The 24,280-nt window shown below is 55.7% G+C and overlaps 1 protein-coding gene across 1 annotated transcript in view; it reads left to right on the top strand.

Moving 5' to 3' along the window:
* The window catches only part of SLIT3 (slit guidance ligand 3), a 533,716-nt gene extending 515,957 nt beyond the window's left edge, over positions 1-17,759 (top strand). Inside the window, exons 27-36 of the mRNA XM_036313891.1 lie at positions 1,470-1,567; positions 5,826-5,965; positions 7,239-7,332; positions 7,630-7,767; positions 8,134-8,374; positions 9,753-9,883; positions 12,549-12,703; positions 13,768-14,053; positions 15,146-15,354; positions 17,191-17,759. Coding sequence (XP_036169784.1) covers positions 1,470-1,567; positions 5,826-5,965; positions 7,239-7,332; positions 7,630-7,767; positions 8,134-8,374; positions 9,753-9,883; positions 12,549-12,703; positions 13,768-14,053; positions 15,146-15,354; positions 17,191-17,426 — 1,728 coding nt within the window. The 3' untranslated portion in view covers positions 17,427-17,759. The remainder of the gene's footprint in view (positions 1-1,469; positions 1,568-5,825; positions 5,966-7,238; positions 7,333-7,629; positions 7,768-8,133; positions 8,375-9,752; positions 9,884-12,548; positions 12,704-13,767; positions 14,054-15,145; positions 15,355-17,190) is intronic.
* Positions 17,760-24,280: the final 6,521 nt, after the last annotated feature.

Genomic DNA, 24,280 nt, shown 5'->3' on the forward strand with positions numbered 1-24,280 from the left:
GGGTGTGCACCCAGCTCTGCCTCACTCGGCAGCCGTGTCTGAGGGATGAGTGGCTGGCACAGGGGCAAAAGTGGGGGTCGTCACAGTCGTACCAGCCCCATACAGTTGCTGTGAACATCATATGCGATGGTGAATACAGAGCACTTAGCACGAGGCCTGGAGTGGAAACGTGCTCCCTGAACCCGTGTGGAAATGGGGATTGCACACTGACCCCTGAAAATGCTCCTATGTGCTGTGATTTAGGATAAACCAGATCCCACGCATCCTGCATTCGCCGCCCCTCCCTGAAACCCCTGACTGGCCCTTTAAACATGCGGGGCAGGTAGGGAAGCAGGCAGCCTGGGGCTGCTGGAACGGCCTGAGGCTCCAGCTGCTGGGACAGTGGAGGCCGGAGACCCACCTCAGTCCTGCGCCTGGCTGGCAGCGGCGGCCAGGCAGGAAGCCCAGGCCACTCTTCTAGGCCCTGGCAGCAGCAGCGAGGGGAGAGGATTTTCAGGCAGATGGTGAGCAGGTGGTATGGCAGTGGGAGGGCTCCGTGGTCACCCCTGCCTGGCATGGTGCCCACAGCCCAGGAACCAGCACAGCGAGCATCTCCCCAGGCCTCATAGGTTCTCCGAGGGACTGTTTGCCAAGACTGGGGTGTAGCACTGGCCCATGGGTCCCAGGGGAGAAGCTGGAGCCAGAGGGCCAAGCTGTGGGCCGCCCACTTAGCCCCTTCCTTATGCCTGCGACCCGCTGTCCCTTCTGCGGCCAGGTGGCTCCTTCTCAGCTCAAACGTCCCCTCCAGAGGCGCCTGTGCCAAAGGACCACCCCTCCCTCCCCCACAGAACTCAGTCACAGGGTCTCAGGCTGCACATGAGAATCACCCGCAGAACTTTAATGTAAATACCAGCACCTGGGCCCACGTCCAGGCCAATCAGAGATGAATCTCAGGGGTTGTCACTTAACAGGGACAAGGTCTGCTGGCCACGCCCTCCTTGTGGACTATATTCAAGCCTCAGTGAGGCTAATAATAATATCACCTACTAGGATGTATAGAATGCCTACTGTGTGCTAGATGTGTTATGCAATGTTAAGTACTTTCTTATAAGTATTTAAGTCTCATAGCAACTGGATGAGCTAGGCTTACAGAGGTTAAAAGGCTTCTACAAGGTCAAGGTCAGCCAACCAAGAAGAGACGAAGCTGCAATGTGAATCCAGGTTGTTCTGTATCCAAAGCCCATGCTCTTGCCCTGGGGTTTAGAATAGGAGAGAGAGAACCGTGTGAATTCTGGGGACCCAGACTCCTGAATCCTCCACATGCCTCCCCTTCTCACTAGGGAGCTTCCAGCAGCAGGGGCTCCCTGCGGCCTTCTCTGATCACACTGCAGGCCCCATCCCAGAGGATGCTGGGAACTTCCAGGGGTCTCCTGGTTCAGGGCAGCCCCTGAGAGCCTCCCTAACTGGGTGCTTCTCCCCCTTCCCCGCAGGGCAAAGACTGCGCCACGCCCATCAACACCTGCGTCCAGAACCCCTGCCAGCACGGCGGCACCTGCCACCTGAGCGAGAGCCACAAGGACGGCTTCAGGTAACAGCTCACCCTCGGCCTGCCCTCCCCCAGGCTCCTGCCAGCTGCAGGGGCAGAGCTGGCACTGAGGGTCCATGTGCCCATGCTGGGCCGAGCCCTTTGTGGGGGTGGTTGCCAGGCTCTTCCTGTGTTACCCTCCGTACAGATCAGGAAATTGGAGCATCAGAGGGAGGAGGTTGTACAGTTAGTAAGCACTGGTACAGGGACTCAGATGCAGCCAGGACTCAGGGGTTTGCAGTTGCTAACTAACGTCAGAAAGGGGGGTGGGGAGGGATGATGGCTCAAAGAGCCACCCGCCTGGTGATGCCACCACTCTATATTCTGGGGCATAAAAATAACATTAATAGTAGGTGCCATTGATTACATGCTCACGTGTGCCAGATACTGGCCAGTCAAGTGTGTTCTAAATCCTCCCAGATACTGGTCCCACTTAACAGATGAGGAAACTGAGGCATGGAGATTGATCTGCTCTGGGACATGTGTCCTGACTCTCGTTCCTGAGTCTTCCAGCCCCACCTCTTGTCCCTGCGTTCAGAGCTCAGGAAGAAGGGGGCAGCTGAATGGAATAAGGAGATGTATACAACTGGATATTAGATAAACAAGAACAAAACCCTACAATTCCCAACAGCGGGGGCGGACCCAGAGGGCATTATGCTAACTGAAACAAGTCAGACAGAGGAAGACAAATGCCATATGATTTCACTTATATGTGGAATTTTTAAAAATCAAAAATGAACAAACAAAACAAAAACAGGCCCATAGACACAAAGAACAAACCGATGGTGGGGGTGGGGGAAGGGGTGGGGTGAAAAAGGTGAGGGGGCAAATAGTCAATAATATTCGATGACTTTGCACTGACACGTGGTTACTAGACTTGGTGTGGTGATCGCATCGTACGATGCATAAATGTGGACTCACTATGTCATACGCCTGAAACTGATATAACATTGAATGCCCACTACAGTTTTTAAAACAAGGAAGGGATAAAAGCCATGTAAGTTCTTCTCCCCCCTGTCCCAGGAGGGGCCCTTCTAGACCCCTGCCAAGCTTGGGCCCCTCCTGTTTCCTGCCCTCTCAGATGCCCAGTTTCCCAGCCCAGGGCCCTGGCAGAAGCAGGCAGGTGAGAACTGGCTTGTTTGCCCCCCACCCCCCACCAGAGAGCAAGTGGGTTGGGCGGTACAGGAGGGGGCACCCGATGCCAAGCTCTCTGCAGACGTCCTAGAGCTCAGGTTGCAAACGATTGATTTTCAAAGGCACTCTGGCCCGGGCTGCTGTGTGATCTGTGAAGGAAGTCAGGTTCTGGGCTCCAGTTCGCCTCCCCAGGCACCCAGCCCACCCACACGTCCACCTGCCAGCCCGCCCCGTCCAACTCTGAGTCTTGAAAAATGAAAAGCAAGGCAGAGTTTGTTTTCCTGCCTGGAGCAGGCCGGACACCCCCACCCTCTCCTGAGAGCAGGGCCAGAGAAGCCACAAAAGTCTCCCAATGGCATCCACTGGGCCCCTGCCAGGAAACACACCTGGAGGGGGAAAGCCTGGTTCTGCCCACCCAGCGGAGGGAGTGGTATCTCATTGTGACTTTAATTTACATTTCTTTGATGATTAGTGACGTTGAGCGTCTTTTCATATATCCATTGGCCATCTGTATATCCTCTTTGAAGTATCTATTCAGATCTTTTGTGCATTTTTTCATTGGATTGTTAGTTTGTTTTGGTGCTGAGATTTATATGTTCTTAATAAATTTTGGAGATTAACCCCTTATCAGATGTATCATTGGTGAATATGTTCTCCCATTCGTTGGGTTATCTCTCATTTTATTGACTGTTTCCTTTGCTGTGCAAAAACTCTGTAGTCCCATTTGTTTTTCTTTTGTTTCTCTTGCCCAATAGTTCATTATCTAATCTAATAATAGACAAACAGGGTAATTGACCATACCTTTGCTACACCTCCCATTGGCTAATCAGCGAGATATGGCGGTTAAGATGGCGGCAAAGATGGCGGTTAATTTGCATATGTAGGCACAAAGGGGAGCAGCAAAGGCGCTGAAGGCGGCTCCAGCCGGAGCAAAGGCCTGGGTCCTGGGTGCCGGGGCGGGGGAGGGAAACCGATGCCAGCAGCCAGGGGAAGGAAAGGCCTATTACACGAATCTTTTCATGCAACAGGCCTCTAGTTGGTGTATAAGAATGCAACTGATTTCTGGATATTGGTTTTGTATCCTGCTGCTTTACTGAATTCGTTTATCAGTTCTGGTAGTTTTGGGGGGTAATCTAAATACATGGGTTCTACATGGCATGATATTATATATATAGAAAACCCCATACATGATATTGTCTGTAGAGGCCACTGTATGCAACTGTATCAAATATTGACAGTTTTACTTCTCCTTTCCAATGTGGGTGCCTTTTATTTCTTCTTGTCTGATCGCTGTGGCTAGGGCTTCCAGTACTGTGTTGAATAAGAGTGGTGAACGCAGACATCCCTCTCTTGTTCCCCGATCTTAAGAAATGCCTGTGGTTTTTGCCCATTGAGCATGACGTCGGCTGTGGGTTTGGTATAAACGGCTTTTATTTTGTTGACGTATGTTCTTCTATTCTGACTTTGCTGAGGGTTTTTATCATAAATGAGTGATGGATTTTATTAAATGCTTTTTCTGCATCTATTGATATGATCATGAGTTTTTTAACCTTCAGTTTGTTTATGTGGTATGTTATGTTTATTGTTTTATGGGTATTTACCAACTTTGCATCCTTGGAATAAATTCCACTTGATCATGGTGCATGCTCTTTTTAATGTATGCTGGATTTGGTTTGCTAATATTTTGTTGAGGATTTTGCATCTATGTTCACCAGGGATATTGGCCTATAATTTTCTTTCTTTGTCGTGTCTTTATCTGGTTTTGGAATTAGGATAATGCTGGCCTCGTAAAATGAGCTTAGGAGTCTTTGAATTTTTTTGGAATAGTTTGAGAAGGCAAGGTGTTGGTTCTTACTTGAATGTTTGGTAAAATCCTCCTGAAAAGCCATCCTGTCCAGGGCTTTTGTTTGTTGGGAGTTTTTTATTGCTGCTTCAGTTTCACTAGTTGCAATCTGTCCAGCGGTTCTCAACCTGTGGGTCGCAACCCCTTTGGCGGTCAAAAGACCCTTTCACAGGGGTCGCCTAAGACCATCCTGCATATCAGATATTTACATGATGATTCATAACAGTAGCAACATGACAGTTATAAAGTAGCAACGAAAATAATTTTATGGTTGGGTCACAACATGAGGAACTGTATTTAAAGGGCCAGAAGGTTGAGAACCACTGGATACAGATTCTCTGATTCTTCCTGAATTCGTTTTGGAAGGTTGTATGTTCCTAGGAATTTATCCATTTCTTCCAGATTGTCCAATTTGTCAGTCATAATATTTTCTTACAATCCTTTGTATTTCTTTGGTGTCAGTTTGTTGCTTCTCCTCTTTCACTTCTGATTTTATTTATTTGAGTCCTCTCTCTCTTTTTTCTTGATGAGTCTATTTAAAGGTTTGTCAATCTTGTTTATCTTTTCAAAGAACCAGCTCTTTGCTTCATTGATCTTCTTTACTTTTTTTTTTACTCTATTTCATTTATTTTTGCTCTGATCTTTATTACTTCCTTCCTTCTACTCACTGTGGGCTCTGCTTATTGTTCTTTTTCAAGTTCCTTTAAGTGTAAAGTTAGTTGTTTATTTGAGCTTTCTCTTGTAATGCTATGAATGTCCCTCTTAGGACTGCTTTCTCTGTGTCCCACAGATTTTGGGTTGCTGTGTTCTCATTTTCATTTGTTTCCAGGTATCTTTTGATTTCTTCCTTGATCTCATGGTTAACCCAGTAATTGTTTAGTAACATGTTATTTAGCACCCATGTCTTTGAGTGTTTTCCAGTTTTCTTCTTGTGATCGATTTCAAGTTTCATAGCATTATGGTCAGAGAAGATGCTTGATATGATTTCAATCTTCTTAAATCTGTCGAGACTTTGTTTTGTGTCCTCACATGTGGTCTATCCTAGAAAACGTTCCATGTGCACTTGAAAAGAATGTATGTTCTGCTGCTTTGGGGTAAAATGCTCTGAAGATAGCAATTAAATCCATCTGATCTAGTGTGTCATTTAAGGCCACTGTCTCCTTGTTGATTTTCTGCCTTGAAACTCCATCCAGAGAGAAACCTGACTAATTATACCCCCCAACTGTCTTCTCTGTCACTCAACCCACCCCACTCCCCCCCTCCCTACCCCACCCACCCCCAAAGTTGCTCCTGCCCGCTGGGCTTTGAGGGGCAGCGATGTGAGATCAACCCAGACGATTGTGAGGACAATGACTGCGAGAACAACGCCACCTGTGTGGATGGGATCAACAACTACGTGTGTGTCTGCCCGCCTAACTACACAGGTAAGGCCTGATGCCTGAGTGGGGATTGGTGCATGGCAGGGGGGGGGGGGGGGGGGGGGACGAACCTCATGCACTGAGCGCACCGTTTTCTTAGCTTTTTCCAGGGACCCCTCCTCCTTCCCCCATAGACAGAGGCTTGAACCCCTAAAACCCCACGAGGGGCTTCCCCAAAGCCCCATCTCTTTGTCCTTCCATCCCCACAAACTACTAGCTCCTTCCCACTCTGGAACAGTTCCCAGGGCCCTCCCAGCTGTCTGCTCATTCAGTTGGTGGCCACCCCTCCCTTGGGAGCCTGGAGAGCAGGGGGGTTCGAGGCTAGCAGAGAGGCCCGTGCCTTGCTGGTGCTGTGTTCAGGTCTGGTCAGCCTTCTCTGGAAATCTACACTTTCCAGATACTGCTAGGAGCCGGGGATGCAAAAGTGAGCAAGACAGAGCGTCTTCTCACAAGAATTCATCATGGAGAGAGGGGGTGGGGGTGGGGGGGAGAAAGAGAGAGAGAGAGAGAGAGAGAGAGAGAGAGAGAGAGAGAGAGAGAGAATGAATAGGACACAAACTGACACCTCGTGGGGCCACAGAGACAGAACCTCACCCAGTGGGGAAAAAGCGGGGGCTCCCACCAGAGGCTATTCCGCGGGATAATTACTGGTACTCTCCCCACCACAGCACCCCAATAGCACCTTCATTTCCCATGTTAATAGCCCTAGTGAGGACGGCTACATGTACCATGAGTGGTGAAGCCATCCTGGGCATTTATGACCCGTCAGGCACTTCATGGTGCTGTGAACGTCAAAGGGATGTATCCAGAGACCAGGCCTTCAGACGCCTTTCCTGGCAGCTCCTCTGAGGTCATCCGAGGGGCTGGCTTGCCTGTAGCAGGTGGACTGTGCTCTAAGCCACATCCACCCACCAGGAAGCTGCTGGGCCTCCCTGGAGCTCGCCTGTCGTCCTGCTCACACCTCTGGGTCGTCCTTGCCTGCGTGTTTGCAGACCTGGGTCATGGGGGACAGGACCCCTCACTGCCGTGTCCCCGCCACGGTGCCTGCCCTAGAGGAGGCGCTCAATAAACAGTGTGGAGGGAAAAACAAATAAATAAGCGTAGCCCAAGGTTAGGGAGAAACAGCCGAATGATGGTGCTGTGACCGCCCGGGAGAGATCCGGAATCTCCCGCTGTCACTGGAGAAACCAAGCAGGGCCAGGAGCAAGGACGCTCCAGGAGAGCAAATGCCAGCCCGAAGCCCACGGCCCCTGAGACCTGCGTGCTCTCCCCCCGACAGGTGAGCTGTGCGACGAGGTGATGGACCACTGCGTGCCGGGGCTGAACCTCTGCCAGCACGAGGCCAAGTGCATCTCGCTGGACAAAGGATTCAGGTCAGGCGGACTCCTGGGGTCTGCGGCAGAGGCTCGCTCTCCCCTCTCACCATGTCCCCTTCCCGGAGCTGGTGCAGGAGAGACCCGCTGAGGCAGCGGAGATCACGGGGGACGGGGTCCCCTGCCCTGTGCACAGCCTCACGGCGCCTGCCTCCGTGGCTCCGCGAGGCTGGCCCTGATGCCCGTGTGCTGGGTCGGGAGGGGAGTGCGCTCGGACTGTCCGCAGCCGCAGCCGCGGGGCTGTCCCTGCGGCCGTGGGCGCTGGCGGCGTGGAACAGCCTCGCTGTCTGTGTCCAGGTGCGAGTGTCTCCCCGGCTACAGTGGGAAGCTCTGCGAGGTGGACAACGATGACTGCGTGGCCCACAGGTGCCGCCATGGGGCCCAGTGCGTGGACGCGGTCAATGGCTACACGTGCCTCTGCCCCCAGGGCTTCAGGTATGGCGGACCCGGGGAAGGAGCCCGCCTGGGCCAGGTGTCGGGCAGGGGCTGGGGGAGGGGGAGGGCCACGCCCCGGCCCTGGGTCTCCGCGGCACCTGTATCCCCCCACGGTCCTCAGCCCCTCCAAGGCCCAGGGCAGATGCTGTCAGCCCCGTGTGCAGAAGGGGAGAAAAGCCACCCGGGCAGCCACGCGGGGGTTGGACCTGAGGCCCAGCCCATGTCAGGCTGGGGCATGGTCCCATCTAATGGGGGCTGGGACCTAGAGAAGGAAAGGGACCCGCCCCAGTTAGTGTCGAGCAGGGACCCCATCGCGCACCCCTCTCTGCTCGGGCTCTGGCCGAACACCTGTCTCCCCTCCCCCAGCGGGCTCCTCTGTGAGCACCCGCCGCCCATGGTCCTGCTGCAGACCAGCCCCTGCGACCAGTACGAGTGCCAGAACGGGGCGCAGTGCATCGTGGTGCAGCAGGAACCCACCTGCCGCTGCCCCCCGGGCTTCGCCGGCCCGCGCTGCGAGAAGCTCATCACCGTCAACTTCGTGGGCAAGGACTCCTACGTGGAACTGGCCTCCGCCAAGGTCCGGCCCCAGGCCAACATCTCCCTGCAGGTGCGCCCTCCCCCCCACCCCCCACGCCCAGCTCTGCTTGCTCTGAGGACAGCGGGGAGGCCCCAGGTCATGCAGCCCTGCCCCCTGCAGCAGCATCAAGGCCGCAGGCAGCTCTGGGGTCTGTGCCAGCTGCTGACCAGCTCCCACGCTCCAGCAGCCCCACTTCCAGCCTCATTCACTCCTTCCTCTAGGACAGCGGTTCTCAACCTGTGGGTTGCGACCCCTTTAGCAAACGACCCTTTCACAGGGGTCGCCTAAGACCGTCCTGCATATCAGATATTTACATTACAATTCATAACAGTAGCAACATTACAGTTATGAAGTAGCAACGAAAATAATTTTATGGTTGGGTCACAACATGAGGAACTGTATTTAAAGGGCCAGAAGGTTGAGAACCACTGCTCTAGGAAATACTCATTCAGGTGTTACGCACCAAGCACTGTGCTGGGCAATGGGCATTCAATAGTGGACTAGACGGGCAAGCCCGTTGTCCGAGCAGGATGACAAGGAAAGGGACAGTGACAGCCCTGGTGTTGTGGGAGCACATGGTGGGGTGGGGATCCCAGCCACTGGGAAGAATCCGGGAGGGCTCCCCAGAGGGAGTGATAACGAAGCTGAGATCGGAAGGAGGACTAAGAGTTTGCCTGGAGAAGGGCAGAAAGGTGAGGGGCCGGCAGGGCAGGATGAAGAGGGGTGCAGTCTAGTACCTGGACACCCAGATGTCTATCAGGCCACCTGCTGCACAGCCCAGTCCTTCAGGCTGTGTGTGCCAGGCGGTGGGAGCTGCAGGCAGAGAACCCCCCTGCAGCGGGCCTGACGGGGTGCCCTCTGGAGCCGATGGTTGTCAGCCTGGGCAGCACATTAGACTCGCCCGGAGTTTCTCAGATGGCCCTTGCAGGGCCCCACCCCCCGGACTCGTGTTAGTGGTTTGAGGTGAAGCGCAGACACTGATGTTTTAAAAACTCCCCAGGTGACACTCAGCACAGCGCCTGGTCCGTAATAAACGGAATCAATAGTGACTGTTAGCATTTAGTTTATAACTAGCATCACACTTCAGGCCGACCTGGGCCAACAGGGGCCGAGCTGGGTGCGACCATGTCCCAGTGGGAGCACTAGACCAGAGCTCAGGGCTGCTGACGGCTGGGAGGGTGGGTGGGTATGAACATACCGTGATGGGGGCTCCACAGGTGTGTGATGAACTGAATCAGCGTTTGCTGGGGTGTAAGCACAGGCCTTCCCTTGGGGGTTCACAGTCCAGAGGGGGAGGAAAGGGGGACGTGAATGCTGGGGTCGCCCAGAGATGCCACCCGGAAGCCGTCTCCGGGAGATGGGCTGGGAGGGCAGGCCCGGGGGAGCCTAACCGCATCCCTCTGCCCAGGTGGCCACGGACAAGGACAACGGCATCCTCCTCTACAAGGGAGACAACGACCCCCTGGCGCTGGAGCTGTACCAGGGCCACGTGCGGCTGGTCTACGACAGCCTGAGCTCCCCGCCGACCACCGTGTACAGGTAGGCCCCCAGGCCCTCGACCGCGCACCCGCCCGCCTGCGTCCGCCCTGGGAGGCGATGCCGGGGAGACTCCGCTGCCTCTTCTCGCTGCCCCCCTCCCAACACATGCACACCTTCCCTCCCGGGAGAGGAGGGGCTAGGGGAGAAAGGTGCTGGGGGAAGACGCAGAAGAGGAAGGCCCGGGAGATGGCACCTCATTTCCATAAGATAAATGGCCAGCCAGCTACTGCAGGGGCTGCTCCCACGGGGACAAGGCTGCTTAATGAGATGCCCTTTTCAAAATGTCACCCTAATCTTTTATTAGTTTAAGAAAGAAAACGGGGAGATTAGCATGCAACTCAGGGGGCGGGTGCTCCAGAGCTCCAGGGACAGGCCTACTCCCAAGGTGACCTTCAGACGGCTCTGAAGGACAGTCGGCCCTGGGCGTCCGTCCTTCCCAGTCGCCCTGGTTTTTACACGATTGGTGCATCGGCCGTACTGTTGCTGAACATGCTGCTTTATATCAGCTTTATGTCTGTTTGCTTTTTAAATGTGGCTCCGTCTTCAGTGACATCTGTGAAGTAGCAGGCCTCCTTCGTGCAGGTGCCTGGCCGTGCTCATCTGTCAGTGGCAGTCGCAGGAGGGGAGGGGGCCCCTGAGGCTCTATTCCAGGCCCAACACACAGAAGAGCCCACCTGAGCCCCGCCCTGGCCCAGAATGGGGATAAGCCCGTCCCCAGACTTGTCAGAGGGGCTTCAGGCATTGTTTCCTACCCAGAAGGCCAAGGGGCTAAGCTGACAGACTTGGGGAGCGTGGGCTGGTGTGCAATAGGGAGTGGTGGGGACTGTGGTAGCCTCAAGGGTACCAGCCTTGGGACCGCTGACCTCGGCTCCAGCAGATGCTGCCGTGTGGGGATGCAGATTCTCGAGAGAAGCTAGAAATCCAGGTTCTGTGTGAGGCCTGTGTGTAAATGCTGGCCGTTTTAAAGCAGCAGCTGAGAGCCCTATCTGGCCTGCCGCGCATGCTCCCCGAGTCATGGCCACAGCCCCGCCCCTTGCCAAGGCCTTCGTCTCATTGGTTCCGCACCACAAGCCCAGCGGGCAGCAGCACTCGTCTCAAGGATGAGAAACCCGGGCTCGGAGGAAGTCCTTGGCCCAGAGGCACACAAGTCAGTGGGAGAGCTGGGCTTCAAACCCAGCTCAGGCTCCCCGCCAAGCCTGCCCTCCCCGGTGCTGGGGCACAGAGGGCGAGGCAGAGACAGACAGACAGAGTCCACGGCACCCTGGTCCAGCAGTGGGGGGTGCGGGGGGAGCAGTGTGCAGTGCAGGCTGTTGACTAAAATCCCAGCCCTTTCTTCCTGTGACACTGTCGCCACCTCGTGGTCACAACTCAGCATCCAGGTGAGCGAGCCCAGCCCCTGAAACGACGATTCGTCCCCAGGGGCATAGGGGCCTGCGGCTGGGGGCTTGTATGTAAGTCCGGCCTCTACCACTCCCACTTCAAGACAGTGGCAGGGTCACCTAAGTCTCTTATTTCTAGAATGGAGACAGCATGGTGCCTCCCATGTGGCGAGTTGAGGTCAAGTGCTTAGCATTGAGTAGCATGCGCGGCCCCTCATAAGGGCTCAACACCTGCCCAGCGTTGTTGTTAAAAGCAAAGGCGAACTGGACAGGCCGCTCTGCTCAGCGCCTGTTCTCATGTGTGACCCAGCGGGCCACCCAGCCGGCTCTATACCAGCGGCCCCTCCCGTGGCCTCCACCTCTGGGCCAGCGGATCAGGGGGAAGACTCAGAGCCCTCCCTCCCCAAACCCCTGAGCGTCTCTCGGGGGGCTGACTGTGGGCTCCAACCACAGTGCAGGCCTTTCTTTCGGAGCTCACAGCAGGCGGATTACCGGTGGGGTTTCCCCACTCTTCCTCTGCCTTTGCAGCAGAGCCACGCTTCCGCTGACGTTTTACTTCGAAGGCCACGGCCCACGGCTCTAAACAACAAAGCAGAGATGGAGGCAGAGGAGGCAGACTGAGGTGGGACAGAGACGAGCTAGTGCCACTTCACCTCCGAGGTCGTTGTTGCTCGTGTCCTAGAAGATACACCTCACAGCACAAGTCTGTGTGCAGTGTTCCTCAGAACGAGGCTGGCCTGGCATCCCCACTGACACCTGAGGGAGAAATGGGGCGAGTGGAGGAGCATGTGTGACGCACACCCTGGTCCCCGTGGTGTGCAGCAGGCAGCAATGGGGGCGTCTGAGGTGGAGCTGGCTCAGCTCTGTGAAATGCAGGAGAGACTGCAGATACTAGGCTGGGTCTTGTACTGGAAGGAAAAAATGTTATAGAAGGCTTTCTAGGGTCCAATGACAACTTAGAATACAGGCAGGTTAGATAACGTATGGCATCCATGTGCTACAGAAGAGAACATCCCTGTCCTTAGCCGCACAGGAATGTAACTCATCTTAAAGAGTTCAGAAAAACTGTGTGTGTGTGTGTGTGTGTGTGTGTGTGTGTGTGTGGAGATGGAGAGAGAGAAAAAAATGATAAAGCAAACAGGGCTATTCTGCAACATATACTGGTAAGCTTGAAGTTATCTGCAAATAAAAAGTAAAATGAAGTGCAAGTAATGGCAGTCAAGTTCGGAGCCCAGTGCCCGCTGTGGAAGGCACGCGGCCAACCTCTCTCCTCCTCTCCTGCCCAGCGTGGAGACGGTGAACGACGGGCAGTTTCACAGCGTGGAGCTGGTGATGCTGAACCAGACCCTGAACCTGGTGGTGGACAAAGGAGCCCCCAAGAGCCTGGGAAAGCTCCAGAAGCAGCCAGCAGTGGGCATCAACAGCCCCCTCTACCTTGGAGGTAAAGCCCCTCCCCTGCCACCCCCACCACTTCCACCTGCCCTCTGTGCTTGGGCACCTGCACTCGGGGCCCTCTGGCTGGGGCTCCCCTGTGCTCATGTAGGCACCCACTGCAAAGCCATCAGGGCAGGCTTCCTGGAGGAAGTGACAACCAAGCTGATCCCTAAAGGGTGAATAGTTAGCCAGGGCATGGGGGGGGGGGGTGGGGAGGAGACGAGGAGAGGAGAGAGCACAGGGCTCCTTCTGAGAATCACAAGTGTTGGGTGGGGGCATATAGAGAGGAAGGCAGGGTCCATACCCTGCGATCCCTGGACTTCAGGTCACGTTCCCTGTGCTCTGCACCTCGTGGGACACTGCGAGGCTCAGCTGATGTACGTGGAAGAACCTGTTTGAGATTAAAGAGAAGTGCCCCCCCGACCCCGCCCCAGCCTGGCAGCCCTGGGCTGGTAGTTCTGAAAGGATGGTGTGCAAAACAGTCACCAGAACTGCTTGTTCAACACAGAGGGCCCCCAGGGAGCCCCGCTGTGGAGGCTGGAGTGGTCCAGGGAGAGCCCAGGGCCAGTGTGTCTCTCCCAATGAAGATCCCAAAGTTCCACAGATCCAGGCTGCACCCCTCCTCCCCAGTCTTCTCTCCCCAGCTCCTGCTCCCGCTCCCCTGCGGTGTCCCGGGGAGGTGGGGGCTGTCACACAGCAGAGGCCTGATGGGGACAGCGGGGGAGGTGGGCACCCTGCCTGGGCGTGGTCTTCCATCAGGCTGTGGCCACGAGGCTGTGGCTGGCCACATTTTGTTTCTCTAGAGGAGCCTGAAAAATGTACTTTTACGGGATATTTCCTATATGTAAATAATCGCAACAGGTCCCGTTTTTGAGTCACAGTGCAGGACAATGGGCACATGTCCTTGCGTGGACAGGATCCCGGGCGTTGGCCCATTCCCTCCATTGGCACAGCAGCGGCCAGGGCTGCGAACGCTTAGCCGGGACATGGAAAGAGTGCGCTCTCGCTCTAAGGGGAGGGCTGGGCACGGGGGGAGGGTCTCAGGCCACTGTCCTGGCATCGCTCCCACAGGCATCCCGACCTCCACGGGCCTCTCCGCCCTGCGCCAGGGGGCGGACCGGCCGCTGGGCGGCTTCCACGGCTGCATCCACGAGGTGCGCATCAACAATGAGCTGCAGGACTTCAAGGCGCTCCCGCCGCAGTCCCTGGGGGTCTCTCCCGGCTGCAAGTCCTGCACGGTGTGCAAGCACGGCCTGTGCCGCGCGGTGGAGAAGGACAGCGTGGTCTGCGAGTGCCACCCCGGCTGGACCGGCCCGCTGTGCGACCAGGAGGCCCTGGACCCCTGCCTGGGCCACAGGTCAGTGCCCCCCGCCCCGCCCACCTGAGAAGTGGCCCTGATGGCAGCTGGAGGGGTTGTGGTTAAACTGTAGGCAGGACCTGCATCGGTGTGACCGCGAGGAGTCCAGAGCTTACACGTGTCCAGGAGGCCCCGCTCCGAGGCATCGGGTGTCAGGCCGCAGCACGCCCCTACCTGCCTCCCTGCGAGTCAGACAGGCGCCCCTTCGGGCAGACAGGCACCCTCTGGGCTGGGCTAGTGGGAGGAGGGACTTTCAGCCCAGACTCAGCTGCCTCCTCAGCTGGTACCCGTGCAAGACCCGGTGTGCATACCCACAGCCGAATCACATTCACGGCTTAATCGCTCGCATTCACCCCACAGTATTCAATGGGCCTACTGTGCGCCCTGCCCGGTGTTAAACTGAGAGACCCAGAGTCTCAGTGCTAAGAAATCTGAATCAGCCAAAAATAACACCAGAGCCAAGGCCAGTGGTTGGGCTGGCTGACCAGCTGGGAAGTGGCGGCGTAAATTGGCAACGAGGGCCGGTGGCTCTGCGTGGCTCTGCGGTGTGGCTCTGAGTCGTCTGCAGGGGACCCCGGCTCTCACCGTCACCCCAGCAGAGACAGCGCTGCCCATATTAGAACATAGACTGGGCACCCGTTCCTGCCCCTGTGCCACATGGAGAAGGCGACCCACTGCACAGGAGCAGCAGGAGGGGGACTTAGTACACACCCAGCGCGATGCTGGCTGCCTGGCACCAGCAGGAGTGGCTGTGCCTGGTGGTGCCCACGGCAATAACATATGAGCAGTGAGGGTTGCAGGCAGCTGACATGCCTAGAGAAAGCCGAGACCCTCCCCAGCAGTGACTGCCGCTCGGACCCGTGAGTTCTGAGTCGGCCACGTGGTGGCCGCAGCCGCGTGGACACTGGATAATGCCCCTAGGACACCACAGAGTGTCTGCGGAATGACTGAGCGCGGCCACGGGGCCGGCCGGAGGTGGAGCGTGGGATGGAGATGGTCCCACGGAGCTGGGTCTGAGCCCGGAGGTGGAGGAAGACGCCTCCCGCAGCACCCATGCCCCGGTTCCCCTCTCACCCTCTCGTCTTCCCACAGCTGCAACCATGGCAAGTGTGTGAGGACCGGGCCCTCCTACGTGTGCAAGTGTGCCGAGGGCTACGGCGGGGCCTTGTGTGACCACAAAAACGACTCCGCCAGCGCCTGCTCAGCCTTCAAATGCCACCACGGGCAGTGCCACGTCTCAGACCGAGGGGAGCCCTACTGTCTGTGCCAGCCTGGCTTCGGAGGGGAGCACTGCGAACAAGGTAGCCTGCTGTGTGCCACCTGGAGGCTGCATGACCCAACCTCTCCCTCTTCTCTCCCATCTCTCTGTCCCCTCTAACCTACACCCTCTCCTGCTTCTCTTCCCCTTTCCAGTCCCCCTAGCCTACACCCTCTCCTCTCTCTAGTCTCTCCTCTCATATTTCTTCAATCCTCCTTCGTCTCCCTTTCTGTTCTTCCCTCTCCCTGCTTCCCTCTCTCCCTTTGCCCTACCTGCCGACTCTTCCTGCCTCTCTTTCCATTCTCCTCTCCCATCTATCATCCACTCTCCTGTCTCACCTCTTATTTCTGCTCTTCCTTCTTGCCTCTTCCCTCTTTCATATCCTTTCTCTTCCTCCTCCCCTCTCTGTCCTCTGCTGTACCTTTTCCCTTCTATTCTCTCCCTTCTCCCCCATCCTGATTTCCCTCTCCTCACCTCACTCCTTTCCCCTCTTTCCATTCCCTTCTCTTCTCCGCCCTCTGCCTTCTACCCTCTTTTCTCTCCCTTTAGCCTCTCTCCTCTCTTCCCACTTCTCTTCTGTCCATCTCCTTTCTACTCTTCCTTCTTTCTGGCCCCTTGAAATGCCTGCTTTTAAAACGAACCCCTAACTTAGCCACACAAAGTGTAGCTGTCTAACCAGCACACTGACTTATCTGGGAGGTGGTAGAAGTGCAGTCTCAGGCCCCCACTGGAGACCGTTTAGGTCAGAACCTGCAGAGAAAGAGAGTTCCCCTCCTTCACCACACTCCTGACAGTTGAGGACTCACATTTTATACCCAGCTGAACTGCCACTCTTAATCAAAAATTTATCAGTGCATTTGAGATAACTTCAGATTGAACAGAAAAATTGCCAGAACAATACAGACAGCGCTCCGTTCCTTCAGCCCAATGGCCCGTCACTGCTGCCTTGCACTTTCCACACACTCGTTCCCCCTGGTCTCTCTCTGGACCTTTTGACAATTCCATCACTTCCAAAACTGTATCCAGCTTAACATTCTCTCCCATTAGTCCCCAGACCCAACCTCTGGGCAGAGCATGAGGCCCTTTCTGGACTCCTGCCAGCCTGTGCAGTAGCAGGGAGGACAGGGCACGGGGCACCATTTTCCAGACCAGGAAACCGAGGCTGTGTCCATTGCTGGCCTCGGGCCTCGCTGCAGAGGTGCTCCCAGTGCAGGGAGGGCAGGAGGGGTGCAGAGGAGAGGCGGGTCAGGGTCCAGAGGGTTCCTGCAGGCTTAGAGCCCCTCCCCCGCCCACGGCAGCCCCTGTGCTATGTGCTCCCGCCAGCCCTCTCAGGTACCATTAGCGTCCAGGCTCGGAGCACCTAGAGCCACCCCATCTAAACCCTGGGCTCCAGCCACCACTACAATGCAGAGAAGTGGGCCCCGTTTGCCAGGCCTCCTGCTTTCCAAAGCAGCCAGAAACCCCAACTGCTAGGTGGAATCCCCTGGGTTTTGTTTCTAACATGGGCATTTCATCTGACTTTAAGCAGACGGTGCAGTTTGCCGGGACATGGGACTAGCCCTCATTCTATCTGTTTGCCACATAAAATTTGGTCTCAAGTTCCTTGAAGGGAGGGACGCAGGTGGGTGGGGAGATGAATGGATCTGAGGGTGGATGGGTAGATAGGTGGAGGGCAGTTTCACCGAGATAATGATGCGTAGGGGGTGAGAGTGTGGGCGATGGTTGCAGGGGGAGGGGGGGGGGCAGGAAGAGCAGGGTGGGCAGATGAGTGAGTGACTAAAGACCACAGAGTTTCAGAATGCTGCCCAGGAACAGGGGCTGGTTCCTGCCAGCCCTCTGCCCCACCAGTGCCCTGACCTTACCCCGCTGCCCTCTCCAGAAAACCCGTGCCTGGGGGAGGTCGTCCGAGAGGTGATCCGCCGCCAGAAGGGTTACGCGTCGTGTGCCACAGCCTCCAAGGTGCCCGTGGTGGAGTGCCGTGGGGGCTGCGGGCCCCAGTGCTGCCTGCCCACCCGCAGCAAGCGGCGGAAATACGCCTTCCAGTGCACGGACGGCTCCTCCTTCGTGGAGGAGGTGGAGAGACACTTAGAGTGCGGCTGCCGGCCCTGCGCCTAGGCCTCCATCCGCCCCTCCAGCTCGGCGGCCCCGGCACGGCCACGGGGGGCCTGGCGAGGAAAGAAGAAGAGAATATTAAGTATATTGTAAAATAAACAAAAAATAGAACTTATTTTTATTATGGAAAGTGACTATTTTCATCTTTTATTATATAAATATATCACACCGTCCGCGTATATGTACCATATAGTGAGCTATTGTGACTGAGTTGTCTTGTGTTGTGGATTTGTCGTGTTTTTATAAACAGCTGTTAAAAGTTTTAAGAGAAAACACTAATAAAAATGTTTTAAAACGGAAGGATAAGAATAAAGAAGTGAAAGCCTGTGTGAGGAAGAAGGAACTTTTTATGTCGATGAAACAGGAGGGTGTCAGCAGAAACCAGAGGCTGTGAGCTCAGGAATGAGGGGAAACGGGGGAGGAGACGTGACTCGTTCTCTACAGTGCTCAGTCCTGGTTGTTAAGGTCCCAGATGCCCAGTTCTTCCAGGCAAAGCCCTGGGGCATGGGCCTCCTCTGTGACCCTCACCCCCCTGCAGACCCCGCTCCTCCTGCCTGAGTGGCCCTGGATTCCATTGCAAAACTATCTGAACTCGGGCTTTTGTGAGCCTGTTTTGCCAAAATTTAAAACAGCTGCTCTTTCCCTTCCCTCCCCTCCCCAGGAACTGAGTCCCGTGGGTGAGGGGAGGGAAGACGGCCAGGCTGTGCCTCTCCTCCGTCCAGCTTGGGCTGTGACCCCAGGAGGGCGGGAAGCCAGGGCCGGAGCCAAGCCTGCCCACAGCTCTGGTCAGAGTCCGATGCTGGGACGTTCTTGGAGGCTCTTGCTCTGGGGCACAGGCCTTAACGGGGCCATCCAGGCACCCACATGGTGACAGAGACCCCCTTGCACGTCTGGACATTTCCCGTGCGCATTGGCGCTGCCACCACGCCGCCCCCGCCCCCCCCCCCCCCCCGTTACCCACAGAACTCCTGCCCCCGACCCCCCACCCGCACCCAGGAAGGGCAGAGCAGCAGAGCCCAGGTCCCGATGAGGAGAGACCTCCCCGCCTCTGGGACCTGCCGCAGGCCTCCCATCTGCTATGTGAGAGCGGCCGGAGGCAGACTCCACGCTCCGGTTCCTCCCCGAGGCACAGACACGGAGATGCGGGCCCTGGAAGCCCAGCCGGCAGCCCGGCCAGAGAAGGACAGAGCTTTCCTGCTGTTTCTCCTGCTCCCCTCTGCCTCGCTCGCTCCTTGTTCTGCTTCCCAAGGACCCAGAGTCACTCTAGACAGAGCGTCTTCCATGTCGGGAATGTGAGCAAAAGCGGCCTTTGGGCCCTGCCTCTCCTCCACCTCGGCTACCCCTGCCACCCTCGGGCTGGGCCCCTCACACCAACTGCCCACCTCCCGTCACCCAGCCCTCCGTCCCCGTCCCCGGGAGCCTCCCCTGTAGGGGCAGGGAGAGCGTGGACCCCCACTCTGAGGGCCCACGGATAAGCCTAGGGGGTCTGAGAGGACCGATGGTGGACCGAAGGCTCGGAGCGTCCAGAAGGGAGGAAGGAGCGGAGGGAAGATGGAGGAGCACAGGCAGGTGGCACCAACCCGCTCAGCCCGCCGGGCCCCTGTCCTCTGGAAGGACTCTTGGGGGCTGTGGGATCCCTCTGCCTCCCCAGGAGTCCAGGCCTCTCTCTGCCCGTCACCCCTGGGTCCAAACCCGCGTCCAGCCCCCAATCACCCACCTGCCAGAAGGACCAGGTTCTTTCTCTCAGGGGGGCTGGTGGGGGAGGGGAGGGATTGTGAGCCTTCCTCTTAATTTCGGAAGCCCTGACTTTACCAAGTGCCAAATGCAAAGCCACTAAAAAAATCCACCCCCAAATGAAGCTTTTCTAACAAGGGGAGATTAAAATTCTCCTATTTGAGCAACCAAATTCTCAGAACAGGGAGCCCCATGGGGCAGGAAGAGTTCGGTTGGGAAATTTTCACGCTTAATGGGTCAGTGTTTGCTGGGGACACACGTTGCGGAAGAGGGGGCCCGGGCCCTGTCTGCCCCTCCGCAGGACTCAGGGAAAAGGAAGGGAGGGTCCTCCTCCTGTCTACTCTGAGGGGCCCTCGCGTGACTAATGAGATGATGGACTTAAAAGCTCTTGTAAAGTGTAAACTAAAAAACCTTGCATGTAAGACGCTGTGGTTATTATTACTGTTGTTGTTGCTATTGTTGATGTGCCAATAGGTCCTCTGTGAAGCCGGCTTTGCCTTTCCAGTCTCATAGGCAGGAACTCTAGTCTGACACACCAGAGAGAGGAGGACAAGGAGGAGAGGGGCGAGGGAAGGAGGGGAGATCCCCCAGGGCCAGCGAAGGAGAAAATCCCCCAGGGGAGCCCAGCGCTGCTGGACAGGGCGCTAACCTTGCCCTTCACCGCAGACAAATCTACCACCAGATGAACCCAGAGGCTCCGCAGTCACCGCTGCCTTTGCCAGGAGCAGAGTCTAGTGTCAACAGGCCTGCCCCTCAAAACTCACAGTGTCCCCGACAGCAGAGCTGAAGGAGCCCCCGGAGTCCCAGGGGGGTGGGAAAACCGAAAATCAGAGGGCGGAGCGTCCAGATCTGAGACCAGGGTCATCTGGCAACCTAACGCCAGAGGCAGGAATAGAGCAGGTGCCTCCCCAGTGGGCACCCAGGCAGAGTGAGGCCTGAGACAGCCCCGGGACAGCTGCTAGGTGTCAGGAACGCACCCCGCCCTCCCCCCCAGCCAGCTCCGGGGCACTCGACGGCAGGAGGCTGGGCACTGTGGGCTGGTGCACTTGCCCACGTTTCCATGCTGGCTTAGACGATGCCAACGGAGCACTGGGAAAAGCTGATGACAGGTGCCAGCTGGCCAGGACCAAGGAAGATAGAAATGGGCATTTGGCAAAGCTTATTTCTCTAACTCAACTACAGGTTCTTAGAGGAAACGTATTAAGATGTTTTTAAAACAATGTTATAGTGCCACTTCCCCAGTATGAATAAAAAAAATGTGCTTTCCCCAACAGACTGTCATATTCTGATGTCACTGAAATAAACGGATGGGTCACAGGCAAGCTCTCGGACGCTCTTGTGATACCATAGGTCAGCCCTCCTCTGTGCTGTGTTTTATTTTATTCCCGGCCTTCACACTCCCTGCGGGAAAGATTGCTGCATGTATGAAGTCTGGGTTAAGTATGCGGTGGAGTTAGTGAAAAAATTGGCTTTTCGGACAACGAAGTGGGAACAGAGTTCCCAGACATGGGAGCCAAGACGCCGATGGCCTGGGTCTGCCAGGCAAGGCAGGCCTGGTTCCGGACCGGCTGCCGTGGGGTCAGGGGGAGGAAGCCCCTCCGTTCAGAGGAGACTCGTGGGCACCTGGATGCCTGATTAAACTTCCTCCTTGGTTCATTCCTTCCACCGGCATCTCCGGAACCCCTGCTACCTGCCAGGTGAGGCCTTGGCACTGAGACCCCACCCCCAGGACGGTCAGGGCCAAGTGCTTGTTCTCCTGGAGCTTAACCTTTAACCTTGGACTGTGTGTCAACCAGCAAAACCAAGAAAGACAACGGCAGATAATATAATCAAGAGGACAGGCCAGCATAGCTGGGAGGAGGCCTCTCTGAAGAACTGGGACATGGGGGTGGGGCGCAACCCTGGGAAACGGAAGCAGGAGGAAGCGTGGCCACAGCACTCGCTAGCATCTCCCCTCGCGAAGGCCATCACGGGAGGCGGGAGGCGGTGCCCACACCTCTGTGCCAGAGGTGGCAATGCAGCAAGTGAGCGCTCCCAGTGGGCTTGTGGGTGAGGGGAGGGGGCAGAGCTCACCCCTCAGCTCCCCAGCCCTGGGCATCCTGGGGAGCCTGTGGCCTCAGAGCATGAGGAACGCCAAGGGTCTAGAGCAGCCGTGGGCAAACTACGGCCCGCGTTTGAAATGAATAAAACTAAAAAAAAAAAGACCGTACCCTTTTATGTAATGATGTTTACTTTGAATTTATATTAGTTCACACAAACACTCCATCCATGCTTTTGTTCCGGCCCTCCGGTCCAGTTTAAGAACCCATTGTGGCCCTCGAGTCAAAAAGTTTGCCCACCCCTGGTAGAGGCCGCCACTAGCCACCCCAAGGTCTGCAGAAGAGGAACTGCACAGATAAAATCGACGTGTAGCCTGGAGAAGTTACCTGGTTAAAAGGGCCTGCGTGAGCCCAACTTCCAATGGGGGATGCGCAGGGGGTTCCCACTGAGAGGATTTTAGAGACAGGAGAAGCAGGCAGGGAAAAGGGGGGCCCACGGGAGAGGAACGCATGCGTGACTGGCAGCGACACCTCCAAGCCGCCAGACTGTTACAGGAATGTTACAAGCAAAGGGGAAGAAGGGCGGGCGGCACAGGTGAGCTTTGAAACTTTGAAACCAATGCCACGCAGGGGGATGGGGGGCGGGGGCCAATTGGGAAAAGCACGGGGAACAATTAGAAAGTGGGGTGAACGGACAAAGAAGCTGCCAGCATTTATACACCCCTAGACAAAGACACTCACGGGCTCTCCGTTTTCATGTGGGAACCCCTCCCTGCATGGGAGCTTGTATACGCTTACAATCAATTGCCACACTTTTGCTCAAAACCCTTTGTCCGCGAAATTTATTCTTCAAACTTCGTGAGATAAGAGTTCCAGCTTGCCGTTCAAGGTATCGCAGGTCAATGATATTTTTAAAACTCTTGCATCCAACCCGAAACTCTCAAAACAGCCGGGAGCTCCAAGTCCGTGCAAATCTGCACCCCCGCCACCCCCTCCTGGTAAGGCCTGTCCAGCCTCTTGGGATCTCCTGGAATCAGACAGCTCTAGTCACACGGCTCTCACTCCCACCCCAGGACTTTTCACAGCAGTTACTATTGGAACTATCCTTACCATCTGTTCCTCCATAACCACCGCTCTGTGCTCTCGCTCTGCCCCGAGAGCACACCGAACCAGACCAGACGAGGCGAGACTGGCTGTCCGGCCACAGCCCTCCTGAAAGGGGGAACACTGCTGGTCCCCCTAAAGGTTTCCGCCAGGACACGGCTCCCAGACCCCTCGCATCCTGGCTGCCTCCTCCTCTCGCTCCAATACAAAGATCTATTGCTCGAGAATCTCTTGATTTCCAATGTTAGAAAACAAAATCAATTTGATTTAAGAAAAGAAAGAACAGAGGAAAGGAGCGGGGCGGGAGGGAGGCGGGCGGGGGGGTGGGGGGGGGACACTCAAAATGACAATGGGAGCGTGGGGTCTCTATCTCCTTGGCTTCACTCTTCGCTAAGCGCCCCCTAGAGGTCTGAAGCAGAAGAAGCCGGTTTACATCTCCGGAGCTTAGCGGCTCTAGTGGGGAAAGGAGGCCAATAAAAATGCCAAATATCAGCCTCACTGGTCTAGTTTGGGATTATATTGCCATCCTTGAATCAATCATTGTGGCCAGAGGAATGGAATGTGCTGATTGGCTGCATGCTGACCTGGATGTGGACTGGGGCCGAGAGCAGGAGAAGGGTGGTTTCCCAAAGAAAAGTCAGGTTATGTTTAAAGGGAGTGAATGGATATGGGGCAGGCAAAATGCACAGACCCCTTCCCAACACCCACAGCCAAAGCCCAGTGATGGTTTGATTGTCATTCTGTCTGTCCTGCCCAAAAGAGGAAGGTGGTTTCTGGGGCTCCGATGAGAACTGGGTCAGACTTGGATTTAAGTTCAAATTTTTCCTTTTTCCCTCCTCTCACTTCTTCCTCACCCACTAACATGACACCCTCCTATTGAAACCAGAGGCAACGAGAAAGGAGACACGTGGTGTGCCAAGGGGCCTGGCCTCCTGTGAGCTCCCAGAACCTTGCAGGCTGCCAGTCCCAAAGACACTGCTTTCAGGGGAAAGGGGACTGGAGGCGGTGGGGTTATCTTGAGGCACTCAGGGGGATCACGGAGAAGGAGCTGCTTCCAAGGGACCAGTTTACACAACTCGCTTCCTGGCTGGCCTCAGTTTATGTAATACTAGAGGCCCAGTGCACAAATTTGTGCACCAGTGGGGTCCCTCAGCCTGGCCTGAGGGATCGGGCCGAAACTGGCTCTCCGACATCCCCCAAGGGGTTCCAGATTGTGAGAGGGCGCAGGCCAGGCCAAGGGACCCCACTGGTGCACAATCAGGACCGGGGAGGGACGCAGGAGGTTGGCCAGCCGGGAAGGGACTGCGGGAGGGCTCCAGGGCGTGTCTGTCCCATCTCACTCAGTCCGGATCGGCTGGACCCCAGCAGCAAGCTAACCTACCAGTCGGAACGTCTGCCCCCTGGTGGTCAGTGCACATCATAGCAAGCAGTTGAGCAGCCTTAGCATATCATTAGCATATTATGCTTTGATTGGTTGAACGGCCAACTGAACAACTGGACACTTAGCATATTAGGCTTTTATTATATAGGATAGATGCTTCTGTACAGGTTAGTGATTTCTTTAAAAAATCAAATTTTGGTTTAAAATATTGGTGTAAACCACATTATGATAAAAACTAGCTACCATTTATGAAGTATCCTCTATTCACAGGGATATTCTAAAAGTCTATGAAGTAGATTTTATTATTTCCATTTCATAGATAAAACGGAGACTCAGAACCTGCCCAAGGCTCCGAGGGCAGTCCGTGAAGGCAAGGATTGGAACCCAGGTCTGCCTGCCTCCAAAGCCCCCAGTGTGTTTTCTAGCAGTTGCTCTAAAGCAGCGGTTCTCAACCTGTAGGTCGCGACCCCTTTGGGGGTTGAACGACCCTTTCACAGGGGTCACCTAAGACCATCAGAAAACACATATATAATTACATAATGTTTTTGTGATTAATCACTATGCTTTAATTATGTTCAATTTGTAACAATGAAATTGGG

Source organism: Myotis myotis, unplaced genomic scaffold (genome assembly GCF_014108235.1).
Source record: "Myotis myotis isolate mMyoMyo1 unplaced genomic scaffold, mMyoMyo1.p scaffold_m19_p_6, whole genome shotgun sequence".
In the NCBI taxonomy this organism is placed as follows: domain Eukaryota; kingdom Metazoa; phylum Chordata; class Mammalia; order Chiroptera; family Vespertilionidae; genus Myotis; species Myotis myotis.